Raw genomic sequence first — 23,111 nt, 5'->3', positions numbered from 1 at the left:
AAAAAAAAAGAAAGAAAGAAAGAAAGAAAAAAGCTATGGAACAATGATATAAATGAAGCTATTTAGTACAGCTGTACAATGTGTTGTGTTTTAAGCTAAGTGCTATTACAAAAAAGTAAAAAGTTTTAAAAATTAAAAACTTGGTAAAGCAAAAAAAGTTACACTAAGTTAAGATTAATTTTCTTTTTTTTTTTTTTTGATAGAGTCTTGCTCTGTTGCCCAGGCTGGAGTGCAGTGGCCCAATCCCCGCTCACTGCAACTTCCCTCCCAGGTTCAAGGGATTCTCCTGCTTCAGCCTCCTGAGTAGCTGGGATTACAAGTAATAGATCCATTACATAGATGGGGAAACGGAAGCTTGAAAAGCTAAGTAACTTGCCTTAAGTGAAGCTGCTAACAGACTGCACAGGATTCAATTCTAAAGCTCGTGCTCAAACTCTATGCTATGCTGCATTCTTCTTTTTCTACTCAACCGAAGAGTCACTTGGAAACATCTCCGGACTCTGCGGAGATGCTAGAGCCAATATAATAGTTACAAATGAGGGCAATATTTCCTTATATTTATATCCTCACAGTTTGTAAGTCCTTTTATCAACATATTCTCATTTCATACTTCCATCTTGGTCACTTCTAGCTCTGTGACACTGGCCAAGTCACTCAGCTGCTTTGAACCTCAGCTGCTCCATATGTAAAAATCATAAAGACAACACAGCTGTTAAGAGCTTAGACTCTGGCACCAGACTACCTGAGTTCCAGATTCTGTCACTTACCAGCTGTGTGCCCTTGGGTAAGCTGCTTAACCTCTCTGTGCCTCTGCTCCATCTATAAAATGGGAAGACTAATAATCGTACTTTCCTCGGAGTTGTTATAAAGATTATACGAATAACTGTGAAGAACCTGGCATAAAGTAAGCACTATGCGTTTTTTTTAATGTAAGTAGTTTGGCCGGGCGCAGTGGCTCACGCCTGCAATCTCACCACTCTGGGAAGCCAAGATGGGCGGATCATCTGAGGTCAAGTTCGAGACCAGCCTGGCCAACATGGTGAAACCCTGTCTCTACTAAAAATACAAAAATTAGCCAGGTGTGGTGGCGCGCACCTGTAATCCCTGCTACGCAGGAGGCTGAGGTAGGAGAATCGCTTAAACCTGGGAGGCGGAGGTTGCAGTGAGCAGATATTGAGCCACTTGCGCCACTGCACTCCAGCCTGGTGACAGAGTGAGACGCTGTCTAAAAAAACAAAAAACAAACAAACAAAAACAAGCAAGGATTACTGTGAAATCAGTATGTTAATGTAAAATATTACTTGTGGGTTTAGAAGACAAAGTGGTTCCTTTTACAGGAAAAGGCAAAACGGCCCAAGGGAGCGTGAGAGCCATGGATCTGACCAATCAGGTTTAATGTCCCGGCACAGCCGTCTCCCGCTGTGGCTTCCTCACCACACAAGGTCACACCTCCTCCGAAGCGTCGGGGAGGCTCACACATCACTATCGTGCCGGACACACAGCAGGCGCCGGCTCCAGCCCTCCTGCTCCCGCCCGCGGAGCCTCCAGCGCTCAGCCAAGGTCACCGCGAGCTGAACTGATCCCAAGGCCCGCACCAAACCCACACGCACTTGGGGGCGGCGCACCCGCAGGCGCGGCTCCCGGCGCGTGGCCCCGTCTCCTCCACATGCAGATGAAAAACACGGCCCAAACGACCTCATGGTGGAAATCAGAAAACGCACAGGGAAAACAGGGACGCGGACACCTCCGGGAAGCGCAGGGGCTGACGAGCAGCCTGGCCGAGGCCGTCCTGACCAGCGCTCTCCCGCGGGAGTAGCGTTTCCGAGGCCGCGGGCGAGTCAGGGGGAGGGAGGGCACATCGGGCCCCCGGCAAGAGCTAGACGCACTCGGGCGCGACGACTGTCCAGGCAGTTTCCAGGAGGCGGGGATGCCAGCCCGGCCGTCCCTCCTTCCCCGCGGCTCCCCGCCCCGCCTCCGGCCCTGAGTGGCGACTGGCTCGGCCGGAACCCGGACGTCCTCACCTGAGCTGGGCCCACAGCATAGCTCCTGCGGGAGGGGCGGCCCAGAAGCCCCGCAGCCGCGCGCGCCGCCCGCCAGCAAAGCCAGCGCGCTGCGCCGAGCGAAGCCACACAGCCCCACGCAGCCATCCGGCCGTCGCCGCGCGCACGTGCACAACGTACCGCCCGCCCGCGAGTCCGCCCGCCGCGCAGCCAATCAGCGGTCGGCGCGCGCGGCATCACGGGAGTTGTAGTCCTGTAAGCGCGCGGAGCCAGTCGGCGCCTACGGAACTCGACCCTCTGGCCACACAGGGGCTACGTTGTAAGGAAGAAGTGCGAGGTCCCGCCGCTTCCTAGACCGAGATCGCGGTGAGCGGGCCGCGGCGCACGGTGGGCACGGCCTGGGCGGGGGCGCCTGCACTGTCGCCCCGCGCCTGCGGATCCCGGGAACACGCGCGGCAGGCCCCAGACCGACCTCCCTCAGCTTCGCGGACTGTCTGGGCCGGGAGTCTCAACCTTGACTTCAGGGACCGGTCGCTGGGGCAGACCCTTAGTGGTGTTCAGGCCCTCTGGGCCCGTGTCAGTCAAGGGACGGTCGTCGCGCGCCAATTGTTAAGTCTTTAAGTGTGCAAACCCGCTGACGCCCTCCCCGCGCATAGGGAGACTGCGCACCTGAGCCCGCCCCCACGCGCGCACTGCGGAGAGGTAGAGGCAGGAATGTAATACACGATACAAAATAAGTACTCCAGAGAGGGCCGGATGACTAAATCAGCAAACACTTAGGGAACACAACTGTGTCCGCTGCGCGGCTCCCGCAGTAGACACAAGGGTGAATGAGCAAAGAATGGACTTCGGTCACTGAGAGAGGAAGCCGACTCCGTCCATGGAGGCCCCTAGCAGAGCTGGATCTGGTAGTCCCCGGTCATGAGGGGAGATTCTGCTGGAGAAAGAGAAGTCTCCATTCCCACCCTTTGAAATGTGTAGGATGCCCTCAGATTCTTTGGCCCGTTCATAGGTATAGCTACACTAAAAACGCGGGAGCCTACAATGTATTTAGGACTAGCAGAGAGGCAGGGAGTTGAGGGTATGGACAGAGACTGTACTACCCCACAAGTTAGCAGGCCAGGGTGCCGTGGCTCACCCCTGTAATCCCAGCACTTTGGAAGGTCAAGGTGGGAGGAACGCTTGAATCCAGGAGTTCCAGATCAACCCTGGGCAACATAGGGAGACCCCTTCTCTATTTTAAAAATAATAAAATAGGGCCAGGCACGGTGGCTCACACCTGTAATCCCAGCACTTTGGGAGGCTGAGGCGGGTGGATCATGATGTCAGGAGTTCAAGACCAGCCTGGCCAACATAGTGAAACCCCGTCTCTACTAAAAATACAAAAAATTGGCCGGGCATGGTGGCTCACGCCTGTAATCCCAGCACTTTGGGAGGCCGGGGCAGGCAGCTCACCTGAGGTCAGGCGTTCGAGACCAGCCTGATCAACGTGGAGAAACCTTGTCTCTACTAAAACTACAAAATTAACCGGGCGTGGTGGCACATGCCTGTAATCCCAGCTATTTGGGAGGCTGAGGCAGGAGAATCGCTGGAGCCCAGGAGGTGAAGATTGCGGTGAGCCGAGATCGCGCTACTGCATGCCAGCATGCCAGCCTGGGTGACAGAGCGGGACTCCGTCTCAAAAAAAAAAAAAAAATACAGCCGGGCGCAGTGGCTCAAGCCTGTAATCCCAGCACTTTGGGAGGCCCAGGCGGGCGGATCACGAGGTCAGGAGAGCGAGACCATCCTGGCTAACACGGTGAAACCCCGTCTCTACTAAAAATACAAAAAAAATAGCAGGGCGTGGCGGCGGGCGCCCGTAGTCCCAGCTACTCGGGGAGGCTGAGGCAGGAGAACGGCGTGAACCCGGGAGGCGGAGCTTGCAGTGAGCCGAGCTCGCGCCACTGCACTCCAGCCTGGGCGACAGAGCAAGACTCCGTCTCAAAAAAAAAAAATACAAAAAACTAGCCGGGCGAGGTGGTGGGCGCCTGTAGTCCCAGCTACTCGGGAGGCTGAGGCAGGAGAATGGCGTAAACCCGGGAGGCGGAGCTTGCAGTGAGCTGAGATCCGGCCACTTCACTCACTCCAGCCTGGGCGACAGCGAGACTCCGTCTCAAAAACAAAACAAAACAAAACAAACAAAAAAAAAAACTAGCCAAGCGCGGTGGCAGGCACCTTAAATCCCAGCTACTCAGGAGGTTGAAGCAGGAGAATCGCTTGAACCCGGGCAGCAGAAGTTGCAGTGAGCCGAGATGGCGCCAGTGCACTCCAGCCTGGATGACGGAGTGAGACTCCATCTCGAAAAAATAATAATAATAATATAAAAAGAATAAGTTAGTGGTGTCCTTTAGTCCTCAGCTTTGAAGGGCAAGATCTTAATTCAGTTCATAGCCGGGCGCGGTGGCTCAAGCCTGTAATGCCAGCACTTTGGGAGGCTGAGACGGGCGGATCACAAGGTCAGGAGATCGAGACCATCCTGGCAAACACGGTGAAACCCCGTCTCTACTAAAAAATACAAAAAACTAGCCGGGCGAGGTGGCGGGCGCCTGTGGTCCCAGCTACTCCGGAGGCTGAGGCAGGAGAATGGCGTAAACCCGGGAGGCGGAGCTTGCAGTGAGCTGAGATCCGGCCACTGCACTCCAGCCTGGGCGGCAGAGCCAGACTCCGTCTCAAAAAAAAAAAAAAAAAAAAGATCTTAATTCAGTTCAACTACAGTTGATCAGAATTTAGAAGACTAACTTAAGTCAGTCAAACTCACAATAGCCCAACCCTTAAATCCTGCCAGGGGACATAGCCCTCTAGGATTGCAATGTTCCTAATCCCTTCCTTCTATTAAACTACCTAGAAACTGATTTAGTCATTAGAAATTTCTTGGTATGATGTCTTTTAAATATGCCCACAGTTTTTTTGACAATCGGCTCCTTAAAAGTTTAGCCAAGCGCGGTGGCTCACACCTGCAATCCCAGCACTTTGGGAGGCCAAGGTAGGTGGATCACCTGAGGTCAGGAGTTCAAGACCAGCCTGGCCAACATGGTGAAACCCTGTCTCTACTAAAAATACAAAAATTAGCTGGTCATGTGCCTGTAATCCCAGGTACTCGGGAGGCTGGGCCGGAGGACTGCTTGAACCTGGGAGGTGAAGGTTGCAGTGAGCTGAGATCGCACCACTGTACTCCAGCCTGGGCAACAGAGTAAGACTCGATCTCAAAAAGAAAGAAAGAAAGAAAAAAAGGCCAGGCACAGTGGCTCATGCCTGTAATGCCGGCACTTTGGGGGGCCAAGGTGGGTGGATCATCTGAGGTCAGGAGTTTGAGACCAGCCTGGCCAACATGGTGAAACTGTCTCTACTAAAAATACAAAAATTAGCCAGGCATGGTGGTGTGTGCCTGTAATCCCAGCTACTCGGGAGGCTAAGGAAGGAGAATCACTTGAACATAGGAGGCAGAGGTTGCAGTGAGCTGAGATTGAGCCACTGCACTGTAGCCTGAGCGACAGAGTGGACTCTGTCTCCAAAAAAAAAAGCTGGAGTTGGGTGGGTGTGGTGGTTCATGCCTGTAATTCCAACAATTGGGAGGCCAACGCAGGTGGATCACTTGAGCCCAGGAATTCCAGACCAGCCGGGGAAACAGGGCAAAACCCTGTCTCCACAAAAAGTATATAGAAAAAAAAAAAAAAAATTAGCCAGTCATGGTGACACACACCTGTAGTCTCAGCTACTCTAGGAGGCTAAGGTGGGAGGATCGCTTGAACTCAGGAGGCAGAGGTTGCAGTGAGCCAAGATTGTGTGCCACTATACTCCAGCCTGAGCAAGAGTGAGACTCTGTCTCAAAAAAAAAAAAAAAAAGCTGGAGTCTCATTCTAATTCCCCTCCCATTGAGTGTGGGCTGGGCTTCACTGACTTCTTAATAAATAACATGGGACAGAAGTGAGTGTAGTTGATTTCCAAGGCTAGGTCATAAAAGATACGGTGACCTCCACCTTGCCCTCATTTGGATTACTCATTCTAGGAAAGCTAGACGCATGGCAGAGGTGTCATGTGGTGAGGCCATTCAAGCAGCCCTGTAGAAAGGCCCACATGGTGAGGATCTGAGGCATCCTACCAGTAGTCAGGAGAGATAAGCTTGGAGGTGGAACCTCCATTCCTGGCAGACCCCTTGACCAAAACCTCATGAACCACCCTGAGGCAAAACCACCCAGCTAAGTCACTCCTGAATTCCTAACCCTCAGAAACAGGGAGATAATGAAGGTTTGTTGTTTTAAGTCATTACACTTTGGGGTAATTCATTACACAGCAAAAGACAACTAATATCTTGGTGATCAGGACTGTGTCATACTTAGCGTTATTAATCTTTAGGAGTTCTCAGCCTAATTCAACAGTGTTCCCCACATGGGCCTGCCTTGCTTTCATCCTTCCTCAGCCTAATTCAACAGTGTTCCCCACATGGGCCTGCCTTGCTTTCATCCTTCCTCCATTGTGGACTGAATGCCATAAGACCATTGCAGCCCATCCAAGGCAAGAACCAGAAATGGGCTGGGTTTTGCTGTTGTTTTAGTTGGTTTGGTTGGTTTGTCTGTTTGTTTCAGAGAAAGATGACAAAAGGTGCACTTCGGGAGATTCCAACATGATTATTGAATCAAAGACTGTGTGTGGATGTGGTAAGTCTATTAGATTCTCTGGGTTCATAAGCCAGAAAAAGGTAAGAACCATCCTCTAAGGAGAAATCTCACAGCTAAGGCTTGCCATGTTAAAGAGTTTGCACTTCCAGAAACAAGGGCACTCATGTCTACCCTGTACTGTTCTAGATGTCTTCCCATCCTGCCAGATGCACGGAGCACATATTCTGCAACCCCAGCTCTATCTTTGGGCAATGCTGAATAAACACTAACAAACTCGGGCTCTGTGGCTTACATTGTAAGCAGACCCCTTGCCCTGCTGTTACTTAACACATCTTTATTTTGTTTCCCAGTCGTGTTACGACACACTCACATTAAGATGTTCTTTCACATTCAAGTTCAGAATATTTGCTCCGTTCACTTGATTGAATTTGGAGACTTCCCAAGTCTTTACATCAGCACGTCTTCTGAGTTTATCCAGATTATGTTTTGTACCCTCTGTACAAATGGACCATGGATGTTCATTAGAAGGGCCTCGCCAGTTTTCAATCACATGTTACTCGTGGGGTTTGTTAAATTAGCTTTTGTCTCAGAGGGAGCTTCGATGCTTGGATTACACTATATTTGGAATTTGTAGCCTTCTGTGCACTGACTTGCCCCGCCTTCCTACCTGGCTTCAGAAGTCCAGGATTCTCTACCTTGAGCATCCATCAGAATCACCTGGAGGTCTCCTAAAAACACAGATTGATGGCGCGCCCCTTGGAGTTTGGACGTGCATATCTGATCAGCTCCCCAGGATGCTCATGCTGCTGACCCACTTTAGGAAGTTCTGCGTTAGGAGTTAGTATGTCTCTGAGCAGATGCTGGACCAGTATGTTCTGGAGACCATGCACTTCCCATCCCAGAACAGATGCTACTCCCTGTTCTCCATCCCCAGCCCCCAGCCACACCTATATGACCACAATTCTGTTCAACTGGTGCCCCAGCACTCATATCTGTGGGCCCTGCTCATCTCAAACGATCCATATTTTTCTCTCAGGCCTGCTTTGCTTTCAGTCATCCTCTGTTGTGGCCCGAACACCATAAAACAGCAGCCATTCCTGGCAGGAATACGAGGTGAGCCAGTTATTTTCAGGAAAGGTGACAGAACAGAAGATACACTGTGGGAAGTTCCAACCTCATGCATATACAAGCTCGATGCCCTGGACTCTAAGCTGCTTGAGGGCAGTGTCTCTCTGATTCACCTCTGTCTCCTTCACAGGTCCCGTTATGCATGGTGCCTTGCACATGATGGGTGCTCAGTTAACATTAATAGGCAGGTGAGGCCAGGCGTGGTGGCTCACACCTGTAATCCTAGCACTTTGGGAGGTGGAGGTGGGCAGATCACCTGAGGTCAGGAGTTCAAGACCAGCCGGGCCAACATGGTGAAACCACGTCTCTACTAAAAATACAAAAATTAGCTGGGCATGTTGGCACGCATCTGTAATCCCAGCTACTCGGGAGGCCGAGGCTGGGGAATCACTTGAACCCGGGAGGTGGAGGTTGCAGTGAGCCGAGACTACACCATTGCACTCCAGCCTGGGTGACAGAGTGAGACTCCATCTCAAAAAAAAAAAAAAAGCAACAGGTAAATGACTGTTCATACTCTTACTTTCTCCACAAACTTGCAAACATGTGTCTGCATTTAGACATCTGTAAACCTGCTATCACCCACACACATTTTCTATTAGTTAGGATTAGGTTTGGCTGCAAGTCACAGAAACCTCCAAAGAGCAGTGGCTTAAATAAGAAAGAAATGTGTTTCTCTCACATAAACGAAGTAGTTGGCAGAGAACAACACAGTCTTGGTATTGTGGTTCCACAAACTTGTTAGGTACCCAGGCTCCTATTTTGCTCCTTCACGGCCTTCACTGCACAGCTGCTACTTCGTGGTCTAAGATAGCTGCTCAGGCTCCAGCCCTTATGTTCACATGCCAGCCACCAGGAAAGAGACAAAAAGGGGTATGCCATTTCCCTACAGGTGCAGTTCCAAGGGGTCTGTTACACCACTTCTGCTTACACCTCATTGGCCAAAACTTAACCACATGGCCATGCCTAGCAGCAAAGAAGGCTAGAAAATATAGCCTTATGCTGGCTAAAAGTCATGGTTGCTTTTCCACATGAGAAGGAATAAAGGATAAAAGGAGGGAAATTGGCATATCCTACCTCACACCAGTAGGAGGCAGACAAAAGAAAAGAGAAGTCGGTTCCCAGCACAGGAATGGCAGGGAAGCTGTGGCTGGAAGAACAGGGGTGGAGGATGGGTAACAGGCCACAGAGAGATGGGCGGGTCCCCCTGGCTGGGGGTCAGGAAGGGCTTGCAGAAGGGTTTACTGCTCACTGTCTCTCTCTCTCTCTCTTTCTGTCTCTCTCTCTCTTTCTGTCTCTCTATCTCTCTCCATCTCTCTGTCTCTCTCTCACACACACACACACACACACACACACACACTCAGTCTTGCTAAAAGAGAATTCTGAGAAGGTGGAGTTCTCTGTAGGGAAGGAATATGTATTTCCTACTTGTCATGTTTCCCTGAAAATGGGACTTCTATTAATAATACTCCTGGCGGCCGGGCACGGTGGCTCAAGCCTGTAATCCCAGCACTTTGGGAGGCCGAGACGGGCGGATCACGAGGTCAGGAGATCAAGACTATCCTGGCTAATATGGTGAAACCCCGTCTCTACTAAAAAATACAAAAAAACTAGCCGGGCGAGGTGGCAGGCGCCTGTAGTCCCAGCTACTCGGGAGGCTGAGGCAGGAGAATGGCGTAAACCCGGGAGGCGGAGCTTGCAGTGAGCTGAGATCCGGCCACTGCACTCCAGCCAGGGCGACAGAGCGAGACTCCGTCTCAAAAAAAAAAAAAAAATAATAATAATAATAATAATAATACTCCTGGCCTCTCTCTACCTGGGGAAGAGGAAACGTGACTTACCTGAGAGAAGCTGGGAAGGAAGAACCAAGCATATGTGGGTTGGTCCCCTCTCCTCTTTAGAAGCCAGCTGGTCCACCGGAAGTGTGTGTTCTGCCTGTCCCTGCAGTGCTGAGGGCTGGGCTTTATACCTGTCCCAAGGACAGGTAGATACCTGTAATCAAGGGTAGCATCAGCAAGCCCGTGTTGTCTCCCAAATAAGTGGTGTTCTCCAACAAGCTTTTAGCAGTAACAAAGCTGATATTTTTATTTTCATCTGTCCCTTGTCTATTTTTCAATGATTTAGATTTAAGCAGAAAAGCCTGGGTTCCTTTTTTGTGTGTGTGACAGGGTATCTGTCGCTCAGGATGGAGTTCAGTGGCGCGATCAAAGTTCACTGCAGCCTTGACCTCAACCAATCCTCCCACCTCAGCCTCCGAGTAGCTGGGATCACAGGCATGCATCACCATGCCCAGCTAATTTTTTTTTCTAGGCACGGTCTCACTATGTCACTCAGGCTGGTCTAGAACTCCTGGCCAGTAATTCTCCTGCCTCCACCTCCCAAAGTGCTGGGATTACAGGTGTGAGCCACCATACCTTGTCTTTTTTTTTTTGAGACCGAGTCTGACTCTGTCGCCCAGGCTGGAGTGCAGTGGCACGATCTCGGCTCACTGCAACCTCCACCTTGCCACTGGAGCCCTCCAGCTTGTCACTGGAGCCCTCGGGCCTGTCTCTGCCTGTCGCTTCACCTTGTCATTCTCATAGTGCCTCTTGCTCTTGCCCTCCTTACCACGTGCAGAGTTTACATTCAGGATAGGACCAAGTGTCAGGTATTGATGCCACAGAGGCAATGAGCTCAACCTTTGGCATTCTCTGTTCTCCCTGTGCTTCCTGTCTTCAGAAGGGACCTGGGGAGTTGGGGAGGAATGGTCCCGAGATCGCGTGGGCACCTGAACTCACTACAACAGAGGTGGCCAGTTATTCTGCTTATCTGCGGGGGATGGGAAGGTGCAGTAGGGGTCTCTAGTCTGGGGCTGGTGGGGAAAGAGGCTGTAGGAGTTTTAGGAATAAATCACTTTTGGAGCCTGAGGCGGGAGGATTCTTTAAGGCCAGGAGTTGAGACCAGCCTGGGCAACACAGGGAGACCCCAATTCCAAAAAAAAACTGGCCTGGCACAGTGGCATGTGCCTATAGTCCCAGCTACTCAGGAAACTAATGTGGGAGGACTGCACCACTGCACTCCAGCCTAGGCGACAGAGACCTTGTCTCTTAAAAAAACAAAAAAAAGGCCAGGTGCAGTGACTCACACCTGTAATCCCAGCACTTTGGGAGGCCAAGGTGGGCGGATCACGAGGTCAGGAGATCGAGACCATCCTGGCTAACATGGTGAAACCCCGTCTCTGCTAAAAATACAAAAAATTAGCCGGGCGAGGTGGCGGGCGCCACCTGTAGTCCCAGCTACTCAGGAGGCTGAGGCAGGAGAATGGCGTGAACCCGGGAGGCGGAGCTTGCAGTGAGCCGAGATAGCGCCACTGCACTCCAGCCTGGGCGAGAGAGCGAGACTCTGTCTCAAAAAAAAAAAATAAAAAGAAAGAAAGAAAGTAACTCAGGGAGCTTCCTAGCCCAACGGACAGCTCTCCTCCGCCCAGTGCTCTTGATGGGGTGCTCCCATCCCAGCCCTGCCCAGCTTCTGCCTTTGCCATGTCCCCCTGTTCCCTTCCTATGTCCGTACTGTCCTCTCCCCACCCATCGTCACTTGCTCCAGGAAACTCTGGCCCAAAGTGCCTGAAATGCTGGCAAGGAACAGAGCCCTTGGCACGATCCCTGTGGAGGGTCAGGCTGGGTCATGGCTCCAAGTGCAGGCAGAGGAGAGAGCCCTAGAGATTCAGGCTCCCAGCTGCCCCTGGGCCAGGTGCGCCAGCCTGACTCCTTCTGCTCAGTCCAGTGTACCACGTTGAAGACAGGCTGGTTTCTTGTGGGAAAGGGGCAATAAAAAGAAAAGGAGAGGAGGGAATGGAAGAAAGGAGAAGCTAGAGAGAAAGAGAGAGAAAAGGAAGGGCAAGAGAAGCTTGATCAAGGAAATTTTAAAACCTAACAGAGATGAAGAGGAGGGAGGAAAGAAACACTAGTAGACAGAGTTCTTTTTTTCTTTTCGTTTCTTTTCTTTTTTTTTTTTTTAGAGGCAGGGTCTCCCTCCATTGCCCAGGCTGGAGTGCAGTGACTGAGTCTCGACTCACTGTAGCCTCAACCTCCTGGGCTCAAGCAATACTCCTACCTCAGCCTCCCCACCACACTCAGCTAAATTTTGTATTTTTTGGCAGATACGGGGTTTTGACATGTTGCCCAAGCTGGTCTCAAACTCCTGAGCTCAAGCGATCCACCTGCCTTGGCCTCCCAAAGTGCTGGGATTACAAGCATATGAACCTCTGCCTGATTCTTTGGTTCTGATCACAGTCAGAACCAAAGAACTGACAGAGTTCTTTTTTTGTTTGTTTTGTGTTTTTTTGTTTTGGGTTTTTTTTGTTGTTTTTTTTTTGTTTTTTGTTTTTTTTTGAGATGGAGTCTCACTCTGTTGCCCAGGCTGGAGTACAATGGCACGATCTCGCCTCAGTGCAAGCTCCGCCTCCCGGTTCAAGCGATTCTCGCCCCTCAGCCTCCGGAGTAGCTGGGATTACAGTCTCCCACCATCATGCCTGGCTAATTTTTGTAGAGATGGGGTTTCACCAAGTTGTCCAGGCTGGTCTTGAACTCCTGACCTCAAGTGATCTGCCTGCCTTGGCCTCCCAAAGTGCCAGGATTACAGCCCTGAGTCACTGCGCCCCACCTGGATCTCAAGTCTTGATAAGATTTAGGATTGATTCTTTCAGCAGGACTATTTAACAGGTGGTGTCCCTTCCAATTTGCATCCTAACGGTATTAGGGTTCTCCAGAGATACAGAGCCTGTAGCATGCAGATAGATAGATATATAGATAGACAGAGAGACAGATAGATAGATAGATAGATAGATAGATAGATAGATAGATAGAGATAGGAGACAGACAGATACATGAGGAGGGATTTATTAGGTGAATTGGCTCACATGATTATGGAGGCCTGAGAAGTCCTACGACAGGCCGCCTGGAGACCTGGGGCTGCTGGGAGCATGGCTCAGTTCAAGTCTGAAAGCCTCTGAACCAGGGAAGCTAAAAGCGTGACTCAATCTGAGGCTGAAGGCCTGAGAACCTGGGGGGCTGCTGGTGCAAGTCCCAGCTCTAAAGGTCAAGACCCTTAGACTTCTGATGTCCCAGCTCCAGAAGAGAGACAGCAAATTTCCCCTTCCTCTGCCTTTTTGTCCTATCGGGGCTCCCAGCTGATTGGATGGTACCCTCCCATATTGACAGGGTGCCTTCCCCACTCAGCCCACCAACTCATACGCCAGTCTTCTCTGGAAGCAGCCTCACAAGACGCTGCTTTACCAGCTATCTAGGTGTCCCTTGATGCAGTTAAGTTGACACCGAAAATTAACCATCACCCCAATGAAGTACAGCCAGTCAAAGGCTGGGACCCATCCATGGCTGGAGCCACAGGGGCAGCAGTCAGTGGGGTCACTTGGAGTCAGGGCATGGGGAAACAGCACTGGGCAGTAGCTCCATCTGCTCAACCCACCCGTAAGCCTGGGCTCTGGAGGGCAACTGACTCCCCAGGAGCCTTCCCTCTGCCTGTCCCTGGAATCCCCTCCCCTCCTATGGGAGTCTGGGGGCCTTCAGGAGCTGAGCCCCTTGCCTGCATGCCAGTCTCCCTAGGAAGGACTTTGCAGGATGAGCCCAGGTTCAGCTCAGAGACTCTCTGGTGCCAGCTGCCCCTTCTCAGGGTCAGTGGCAGGAGAGTGTGAGGGCTGAGCTAAGTGCATCAACGCCCCGTTTGCCCCTGGGATTTGGGAGAGGCCGTGGCAGGAGCTGTATTTGGAGGGTCCAGGCACTGCCCTGACTGGGAAGTGCAGTGCAGCCTAGGGATGGGCCAGGGAGCTCACAATGCCAAGAGGGCAGATAGCTGGGAGTCTATCTGCCCTCCTGGGGAACAGCCACCAGGTACCAAGCAGGGAGGCTAGCAGCCTAGCCCAGGGACTTGCGTGGACTTCGCATGCTTCCTACATGCTTAGAACTCTGTCGGGCCAGGCGTGGTGGCTCCAGCCTGTAATCCCAGCAGTTTGGAAGGCCAAAGCGGGCGGATCAGCTGAGGTCAGGAGTTCCAAGTACTAAAATACAAAAATTTGCTGGGCACGTTGGCTCACACCTGTAATCCCAGCACTTTGGGAGGTGGCTGGATCACCTGAGGTCAGGAATTCGAGACCAGCCTGGCCTACTAAAAATACAAAAATTAGCCAGGCGTGGTGGTGTGCATTTGTAATCCCAGTTACTCAAGAGGCTAAGGCAAGAGAATTGCCTGAACCTGGGAGGTGGAGATTGCAGTGAGCCGAGATGGTGCCATTGCACGCCAGCCTGGGAGACAAGAGCAAAGACTTCATCTCAAAAAAATAAAAAATAAAAATAAAAATACAAAAACTAGGCGGGGTGTGGTGGCTCATGCCTGTAATCCCAGTACTTTGGGAGGCTGAGGTGGGCAGATCATGAGGTCAGGAGTTCAAGACCAGCCTAGTCAACATGGTGAAACCCCATCTCTACTAAAAATACAAAAATTAGCCAGGTGTGGTGGCGCACCCCTGTAATCCCAGCTACTCAGGAGGCTGAGGCAGGAGAATTGCTTGAACCTGGGAGGTGGAGGTTGCAGTGAGCCGAGATCGTGCCATTGCACTCCAGCTGTGGGCAACCGAGCAAGCCTCCATCTTGAAAAAAATAATAATACAAAATTAGCCGGGCATGGTGGTGTGTGCCTGTGGTCCAGATGAAGCAGGAGAATCGCCTGAAACCAGGAGGTGGAGGCTACAGTGAGTTGAGATTGTGCCACTGCACTCCCGTATGGGCAGCAGAGTGAAACCCTGTCTCAAAAAAAAAAAAAAAAAAAAAAAAAAAGAGTTCAGAACAGTGTGGATACCGTGCTGCCTTTTGCATCGGAGTGGGAAAAACAATATATATTTGCTTTTGTTTATTTTGCATAAAGAAACACAAGAAACTAAGCCTGGTGGGAGAATGGGTGGGATGGGAAAGAGGACGGTGGAAAAGAGAGGTGGACACAAGCCTTTCGAATGTGTTCCTTTTCACACTTTTTGAATTTTTGAAATGTGATTGTATATAGATTCACATTTTAATTTTAAATGCAATTAAAATGTAAAATTCATTAAGGCGCTACTCTATCATCCTGTACTATGGGCTCTACTCTTTTTTTGTTTTTGTTTTGCTTTGTTTTGAAGAGACAGAGTCTCGCTGTGTTCCCCAGGTTGGTCTAGAACTCCTGGGCTCGAGCGCCCCTCCTGGGCCTCCCAGAATGCTGGCCTACAGGCGCCGCCACCACCCGGCCTCTACTCTAAAAGCATAGAGGCCAGGATGACCCAAGGTCACCAGCGGCCCATGCTGCCTGGCAGCGGGTTGAGGCCGGGAGGGGACCCTGCGAACAGGCAAGGCCGTGTGTGATCTGTGGGAAGCAACTAAACCAGCGTATTCGCGGCGGGGGAGCTCTGTGCCGTCCCGCGGCCCCACCCCACTCCGCCAAGGGAAGCCATAGCTTGGCGCTGCCCACAGTGACGCGAGGGACCCCGAGGGCACCCGGGCCGGGGTGGACACGGGGGTGGGACCGGGCGCGGCCGGCAGGGGGCAGCAGCGCCGCGCCGCCCGCGCAGTTCCACAGGTGCGCGGAGCCTGGGGCCATCGCCTCCCGCCGGCCGCCGGCCCCAGCGAATCGCCGCCTGCGTTCTGCCGTTTCCCCGCCACCTCAGCCACCCGGAGCTCGGGCGGCCGCAGCCATCCGCAAGCTGCGGGGCGGCGGGGCAGGGCGCGCCGCTAGGGACGCCGGACAAAGGGAGCTCGCGGGCGGGGCCTGGGCGCCTACATCTTTGCTCCCGGGCAGGGAAGGGACAGGAAACTGAGGCTGTTTCCGGGGCTGACCCCTGGCCAGAGAGAGCAGGGCTCGGGAGGGTCGGCGCGGCCCGGAGGCGGCGCCCCCTGGAGGCCGGTGCGCTCTGGCTCTGCAGCTGGGGAGAACAGGGATGGAGGCCGACCGACCCCACTCAGCTAGGAGTGAGGGGCGCCGAGAGCTCACTGGGATGCAGGTGCCGACCCCCGAAATCCACTCCAGACCAGCGAAGAAAACAGCTCTGTGTCCCAGGACGAGCACATACCTGCTGTCACCCACTGTGCGACCTGGAGGAGTTACTGACCCTCTCTGGGCCTTAATCAGTCATCAGAAACACAAACGCGTGGATAAGATGGTCTTTAGGCCTCTCCCAGCTCTGCTATTCTGTGAATCTAAGAAACTCTAGTCCCTCCATCAGTCCCCACCCCGGGCTGGCTTAGCCTCAGGGAGGCCTGGCTGAGCTGGGGCCCTCATCCAAGGTGCATGGTTCCTCAGCAAAGGCGTTTTGGAAGGCTGGGTCCCACCCTGGAAGGTGGCGGAGGAAGAGGCTATTGGCTAAAAAGTCTGGACAAATTCAAAACCAGCAGCTCCGCCCTGTTTTTTTCAGAGCACAGCCAAACCCAAATCACACCTCTGCACCCACCTTGCTCCAGAGATCTCGGCAGCATTTACAGCCCCCAAATGTTATTTTTACACCCTTTCCACGAAGGGAAGGACAGAGGAGGGTAAGCTATTTTTAGGATGACTGCTATTTAAAGTAACATACTGGGCTGGCAAGGTGGCTCAGGCCTGTAATCCCAGAGCCTTGGGAGGTCCAGGCAGGAGAATCACTTGATGCCGGGAGTTCCATACCAGCCTGGGCAACAAAAGGAGACCCCATCTCTATTAAATAAACAGCCGGGGTGGTGGTGCGCGCCTGTCGTCCCAACAACTTGAGAGGCTGAGGCAGGAGGTCAAGATCATAGTGAGCTATGATCACACCACTGCACTCCAGGCTGGGCAGTGAGACCCTGTCTCAAAACAATAAATTAGGTAACCTAGATTATGTATGTAAAAATAATATTTCCAACCCTGAGCTTACAGATGCATTTTCATACCGTCCTCCCGAAGAGATCAATTCCTGTGAGAACCAAGGATGGCACCAGTCATTGAAATCCTGACCATGGGAAACAGCCATTTGGGATTCGGGGATGGGTGGCTGAGACAGTTTACAGAATCTCATTCTGGTGAGCTTTAAGAATGGAACAGGCACCGGGTGCGGTGACTCACGCCTGTAATCCCAGCACTTTGGGAGGCTGAGGCAGCCAGATCACTTGAGGTCAGGAGGTCGAGATCAGCCTGGCCAACATGCTGAAGCCCCAACTCTACTAAAAATACAAAAATTAGCCGGGTGTGGTGGCGTGCGCCTGTAGTCCCAGCTACTCGGGAGGCTGAGACAGGAGAATCACTTGAACTCGGATGGCGGAGGTTGCAGTGAGCTGAGATTGCACCACTGCACTCCAGCCTGGGTGACAGAGCGAGACTCCGTCTCAAAAAAAAAGAAAAAGAAACAGGGACATCTTCCTGAGGAAGGCTTGGGCTGCTCTCCTTGAAGGTGAGGCTGGTTGCAGTCTTTCAGGGCCCCACGCAGGCTGAGGCTCCTGTAAGTTTTCTCTTTTCAGCTAGTCTTTTTTTTTTTTTTTTTTTTTTTTTTTTTTTTTTTTTGTGACGGAGTCTGGGTCTGTCACCCAGGCTGGAGCGCAGTGGTGCGATCTCGGCTCACTGCAAGCTCCGCCTTCCGGGTTCACGCCATTCTCCTGCCTCAGCCTCCCGAGTAGCTGGGACTACAGGCGCCTGCCACCTCGCCCAGCTAGTTTTTTTGTATTTTTAGTAGAGACGGGGTTTCACCGTGTAAGCCAGGATGGTCTGGATCTCCTGACCTCGTGATCCGCCCTTCTTGGCCTCCCAAAGTGCTGGGATTACAGGTGTGAGCCACCACACCCGGCCTCAGCTAGTCTTTTCAAACGAACACACCTCCACCTCGCTTTCCTCCTTCCAAATGAAGAGCTGATCTAGAGCAGGCACAGATCCAGATTTTGGGGCAGTCCTGAGGTTTATACATATTTGAAGGGTCTTCTTAAGGAAAAAAGAATAAAATCTGACTAACACACATTTCCTCTGAAATGGCAGCTTCAGTAGTGCTGCTAAGGTAGCCTAGCCCTCCATTCCAGAGGTCACTTCCAGTCTAACAATTCCATCGTTTTCTCTTCTTCTTTCAACTCTTTCCCTCTTCCTGCCCATTTTTTTGTTTTGTTTTATTTTGGATTTTTGTTTGTTTGTTTGTTTTTGAGACGGAGTCTCCCCCAGGCTGGAGTGCGGTGGCATGATCTTGGCTCACTGCAACCTCCCCCTCCTGTGTTCAAGCGATTCTCCTGCCTCAGCCTCTCGAGTAGCTGGGATTACAGGTGCCCACCAACATGCCTGGCTAATTTTTTTGTATTTTTAGTAGGAATGGGGTTTTACCATGTTGGCCAGGCTGGTTTCAAACTCCTGACCTCAAGTGATCCACCCACCTCAGTCTCCCAAAGTGATAGGATTACAGGGATGAGCTACCACACCTGGCCATATATTTCCATTTTAATATGCATAACTTGTATTTATGTGTCTATACACACACACAAACATACTCCAGTACCAATGAGCACATCTGGTGCCTAGATCAGGGCTGCTAAATATTTTTCTCTACTGAAAGGAACAGAGCTCCCTGAGAAATGGCTGAGCTCAGGCATGACACAGGGAAAGTACAAAATGAACCTACAACATTTTATTGCGTAAGAAAATAAGGAAGTCTGGCCAGACACAGTGGTCCACACCCATAATCGCAGCACTTTGGGAGGCTGAGGTGGGCAAATTGCTTGAGCCCAGGAGTTTCAGACCAGACTGGACAATATGGCAAGACCCTGTCTCTACAAAAAATACAAAAATTAGCCAGACGTGATGGTATGTGCTTGTCGTCCCAACTTCTAGGGAGGGTGAGGTAGGAGGATCGCTTGAGCCTATGGGGTCAAGGCTGCAATAAGCTGTAATGGCACCACCGTACTCCAGCCTGGGGGATGGAGCAAGACCCTGTCACAAAAAAAAAAAAAAAAAGAGAAGAAAAAGTAAGAAAGTTCTCAAAAAATTATAGAACTTTATCATCAGCCAACTTAACAGGACTCCCATGGCCAGATGTGGAATAGTATAGGCATCACAATAAATAATGCTAGTAATGGATTATAGCCCATTGAACACAACCTGAATCCCTGAGTCGTACTGGTAGAAGGAAAAAAGGGGCCGGGCATAGTGGTTCATACCTGTAATCCCAGCACTTTGGGAGGCCCAGGCGTGCGGATTGCCTGAGGTCAGCAGTTCGAGACCAGCCTGGCCAACATGGTGAAACCCTGTCTCTACTAAAAATACAAAAATTAGCCAGGCGTGGTGGCAGGCGCCTGAAGTCTCAGCTACTTGGGAGGCTGAGGCAGGAGAATTGCTTGAAGCCAGGAGGTGGAGGTTGCAGTGAGCCGAGACTGCACCATTGCACTCCAGCTTGGGCAACAAGAGTGAAACTCTGTCTCAAACAAAAAAAAAGAAAAAAAGGAAGGCGAGAGGGAAGGAATTGTTCTTCCTTGCAGCAAAATGGCAACTAACAAATATGGAAGAAATGTTAGAATTAGAAAATCACCATTTTGGCCAGGCACAGTGGATTACACCTGTAATCCCAGTGCTTGGGAGGCTGGTGAGAGGATTGCTTGAACCCAGGAGTTTGAGCCATATTGGGCAACATAGTGAGACTTTGTTTGTACCAAAAAGTTGTTTTAATTAGCTGGCTGCAGTGATGCACACCTGTAGTCCCAGCTACTTAAGAGGCTGAGGCTGGAGGGTTACCTGAACCCAAAAAGTCGAAATGCAGTGAGTCATGCTCATACCACTGCACTCTAACCTGGGTGACAGAGGGAGACCCAGAAAAAGAAAAAAGAAAAAAGAAAAGAAGGAACGAAGGAAGGAGGGAGGGAAGGAAGGAGGGAGGGAGGGAGGGAGGGAGGGAGGGAGGGAAGGAAGGAAGGAAGGAAGGAAGGAAGGAAGGAAGGAAGGAAGGAAGGAAGGAAAGAAGGAAGGAAGGAAGGAAGGAAGGAAGGAAAAAAATCACCATTTGATGGTTGTATTTTCTGAAATATTTTCCAACAACTTCTGTTATCCTATATATTCTTTTTTATAATGTGACTTTGACAATCTTCTATCAAAAGTTGGGATCTCTGTCTCCTCCTCTTAAAACCAGGAGGTGTTTTTTGTTACTGTTGGGAAATGATGCCATGTGACTTCCAGAATCTTCCATTTATTCCCTGGAATGCTTACCCCAGAAGTTGAGGCCAATGGGAAGAAGCCCAAGCTAGCCATAGGAAAGCAGCAGCTGAGCCCTGGGGCTGTATAGAGAGGTGACTCCGGCGGCCCGTCAGCTCCAGCTCTGCCTCCACTGTGACAAGGACCTCATGAGAGACCCCAAGCAGAACTTCCCAGCTGGGGTCTGCCCAAACCCCTGACCCACAGACACTGGGAGAGCTCATAAATATTTTTGTTTGTTTGTTTGTTTTTGGTTTGGTTTTGAAACGGAGTTTCGCTCTTGTTGCCCAGGCTGGAGTGCAGTGGTGCCATGTCGGCTCACCGCAACCTCTGCCTCCTGGGTTCAAGCTATTCTCCTGCCTCAGCCTTCCAAGTAGCTAGGATTAGAGGCATGTGCCACCACGCCTGGCTAATTTTGTGTTTTTAGTAGAGATGGGGTTTCCCCATTTTGGTCAGGCTGGTCTTGAACTTCTGACCTCAGGTGATCCACCCGCCTTGGCCTCCCAAAGTGCTGGGATTACAAGCATGAACCACCATGCCTGGCCCCATAAATTTTTATTTTTGTTTCAAGCCACTATATTTTGGGATAATTTTCTGCACAGCAATAAATGGAACAGCAACCATGATAGTAATAGCAGATTTAGACAAAAGTCCTCAGTGGATGCAAGCAGTAATGGGTAAAGTTTTAAGGAGGAGTAAAGACTTTTACATAAAGTGTCTTCTCTCCAAATATTTAATTACTGAGGGAAAAATGGTAACTTCACAGTGGCAGATTCTGGCAGAAATCAATTTAAGTGATCAAAGTCGGCATCATATTGAAACAACATTGTACGCATCAGTATGCTGGCAAATGTGTAACAGCTGGCTGGTGGGGACATGGATTTGTAACATTTGCTGATTTTTGTGGCACAAAACCTCCCACAAGCCTGGTGGCATGGCTCATGCCTGTAATCCTAGCACTTTGGGAAGCCAAGGCGGGAGGATGGCTTGAGGCCAGGAGTTTGAGACAGGCTAGACAGTATAGCCTGATCCCATCTCTACAAAAAGTAAAAAGATAAAGAAAACTTAGCCGAGGTGGCGGTGCACCCCTGTAGTCCCAAGTACTTTGGATGCTGGGCAGGAGGATTGCTTGAGCCCAGGAGGTAGTGGCTGCAGTGAGCAGCGATCCTGCCACTGCACTCTAGCCTAGGCAACGGAGTGAGACCCCTGTCTCAAAAAATATATATATATATATATCCCATCAAGACCAATTTCAGACTCCTAAAGGTTTAACAACAAGCTGGAAGTGTAACACTTGGCCCCATTCATGTGCCCCTGGTGTGTACACTGAGAAGGACAAAACCTTGTTGCTAAGGTGCTCCTCTCAAAAGTGTACCCCTGGCCGGGCGCGGTGGCTCACGCCTGTAATCCCAGCACTTTGGGAGGCCGAGGCGGGCGGATCACAAGGTCAGGAGATCGAGACCACGGTGAAACCCCGTCTCTACTAAAAATACAAAAAATTAGCCGGGCGTGGTTGTGGGCGCCTGTAGTCCCAGCTACTCGGGAGGCTGAGGCAGGAGAATGGCGTTAACCCGGGAGGCGGAGCTTGCAGTGAGCCGAGATCGCGCCACTGCACTCCAGCCTGGGCGACAGAGCGAGACTCCGTCTCAAAAAAAAAAAAAAAAAAAAAAAAAAAAAAAAAAAAAAAAGTGTATCCCCTGAGCCTCTTCCCAGGGAAACGTTAGAGGAACCTGAAATGAGGGATAGTCTGTGAAATAACTGGCCTGTACTCTTCAAAAATGAGGTTCCAAAACACAAAGGAAGACTAAGAAACTGTTTCAGACTGAAAGAGACAAGAGATTTGACAACTAAATGTAGCTTGTGATCCTGGATTGGGTTCTGGACCAAAACCAAAACAGAACAAAACAAAGCTCAGCGGGGCCAGAGCCAGATACTAGCATTTTTTCAATGTTAATAATTTTCTGATTGGGATGGATGTGCTGTGGCTCCGTAGGAGAATATCATTGTCTTTAGGAAAGGCACACTGGAGAATCTAGGGATAAAAGGCATAATACCTGCTACTTAGTAGTTAGAAAAAAATAGGATATATATAGAGAGAGCAATTAGATAGAGACAGAGAAAGAATGATATATCGAATCAAATGTTGTAAATGTTAATAACTGGGGGGACCTGGGCAAAGAGAATGTTAGAGGTTTGTGTTGTTGTTGTTATTTTTGTTTGTTTTTTGAGACAGGGTCTCCCTTCATTGGCCAGACTGGAGTGGAGTGGTGCAATCTCAGTTCACTACAACCTCCGCTTCCTGCGCTCAAGTGATCCTCCCACCTCAGCCTTCTGAGTAGCTAGGACCACAGGCACACCGCACCATGCCCAGCTAATTTTTGTATTTTTAGTAGAGATGAAATCTGGCCATGTTGCCCAAGCTGGTCTCAAACTCCTGGGCTCAAGCAATCCACTCGCCTCGGCCTCCCAAAGTGCTGGGATTACAGACGTGACCCCCTGTGCTTGGCCTGGTAAGAGTTTTTTGTACTATTCTTGCAACTTGTTTGAAATTATTTCAAAATGATCAGATAAATGCTCCGTGGACATTTAGTTCAATAGGACTAGGTCTATGCAATGAGGAATAAAGTCAAGAAGAAAGAACTGGGGCCGGGGATGGTGGCTCACGCCTGTAATCCCAGCACTTTGGGAGGCCAAGGTGGGCAGATCATGAGGTCAAGACCAGCCTGGCCAACATGGTGAAACCCCATCTCTACTAAAAATACAAAAATTAGCCAGGTGTGATGGCATGCGCCTGTAAACCCAGCTACTCGAGAGGCTGAGGCAGGAGAATCACTTGAACCCGGGAGGCAGAGGTTGCAGTGAGCCAAGGTCGCGCCACTGCACTCCAGCCTAGGTGACAGAGTGAGACTCTGTCTCAAAAAAAAAACAAAACAGAAGGCAGAACTGGACACAAAGGCAAGACTATTGCTGGTTCATTTTGCCAAATCATTTGCCAAATCAGCAAGTCCAGGCCAGAGGCTGTCTGTGTCTGCCTGTGCTGGAGGTCCCCTGCAGCCATGGCAACTTGCTACAGAAGTCCATTCTGCTAAAGTCCATCTTTACTAACTATTAAATGTAAGTTAGTGGAGTTGGGACCTAAAAGAGATCTTCA

General features: G+C 50.8%; 1 protein-coding gene across 5 annotated transcripts in view; it reads right to left on the bottom strand.

The window, feature by feature from the left end:
• Nucleotides 1-16,290, bottom strand: part of HDHD5 (haloacid dehalogenase like hydrolase domain containing 5) — a 36,234-nt gene extending 19,944 nt beyond the window's left edge. For 3 of the 5 annotated variants that reach the window (XM_074004570.1, XM_045364066.3, XM_074004571.1), the window contains exon 1: nucleotides 2,022-2,161. Coding sequence is in view for 3 of the 5 variants with exons in the window: in XM_045364066.3 (XP_045220001.2) it covers nucleotides 2,022-2,147 (126 nt within the window). In the remaining 2 variants the exon portion in view is untranslated. Of the gene's footprint in view, nucleotides 1-1,610; nucleotides 1,799-2,021; nucleotides 2,162-9,621; nucleotides 9,750-16,247 lie in introns of those variants that run through there. The other 2 variants (XM_065522556.2, XM_045364067.3) reach the window with 2 other exon arrangements.
• Between the last annotated feature and the right edge of the window lie 6,821 nt (nucleotides 16,291-23,111).

The sequence above is a fragment of the Macaca fascicularis genome, chromosome 10, assembly GCF_037993035.2.
Source record: "Macaca fascicularis isolate 582-1 chromosome 10, T2T-MFA8v1.1".
Taxonomy (NCBI): Eukaryota; Metazoa; Chordata; class Mammalia; order Primates; family Cercopithecidae; genus Macaca; species Macaca fascicularis.
The sequence above is the reverse complement of the archived record's forward strand: the minus strand, read 5'-3'. Positions and strand labels throughout refer to the sequence as shown.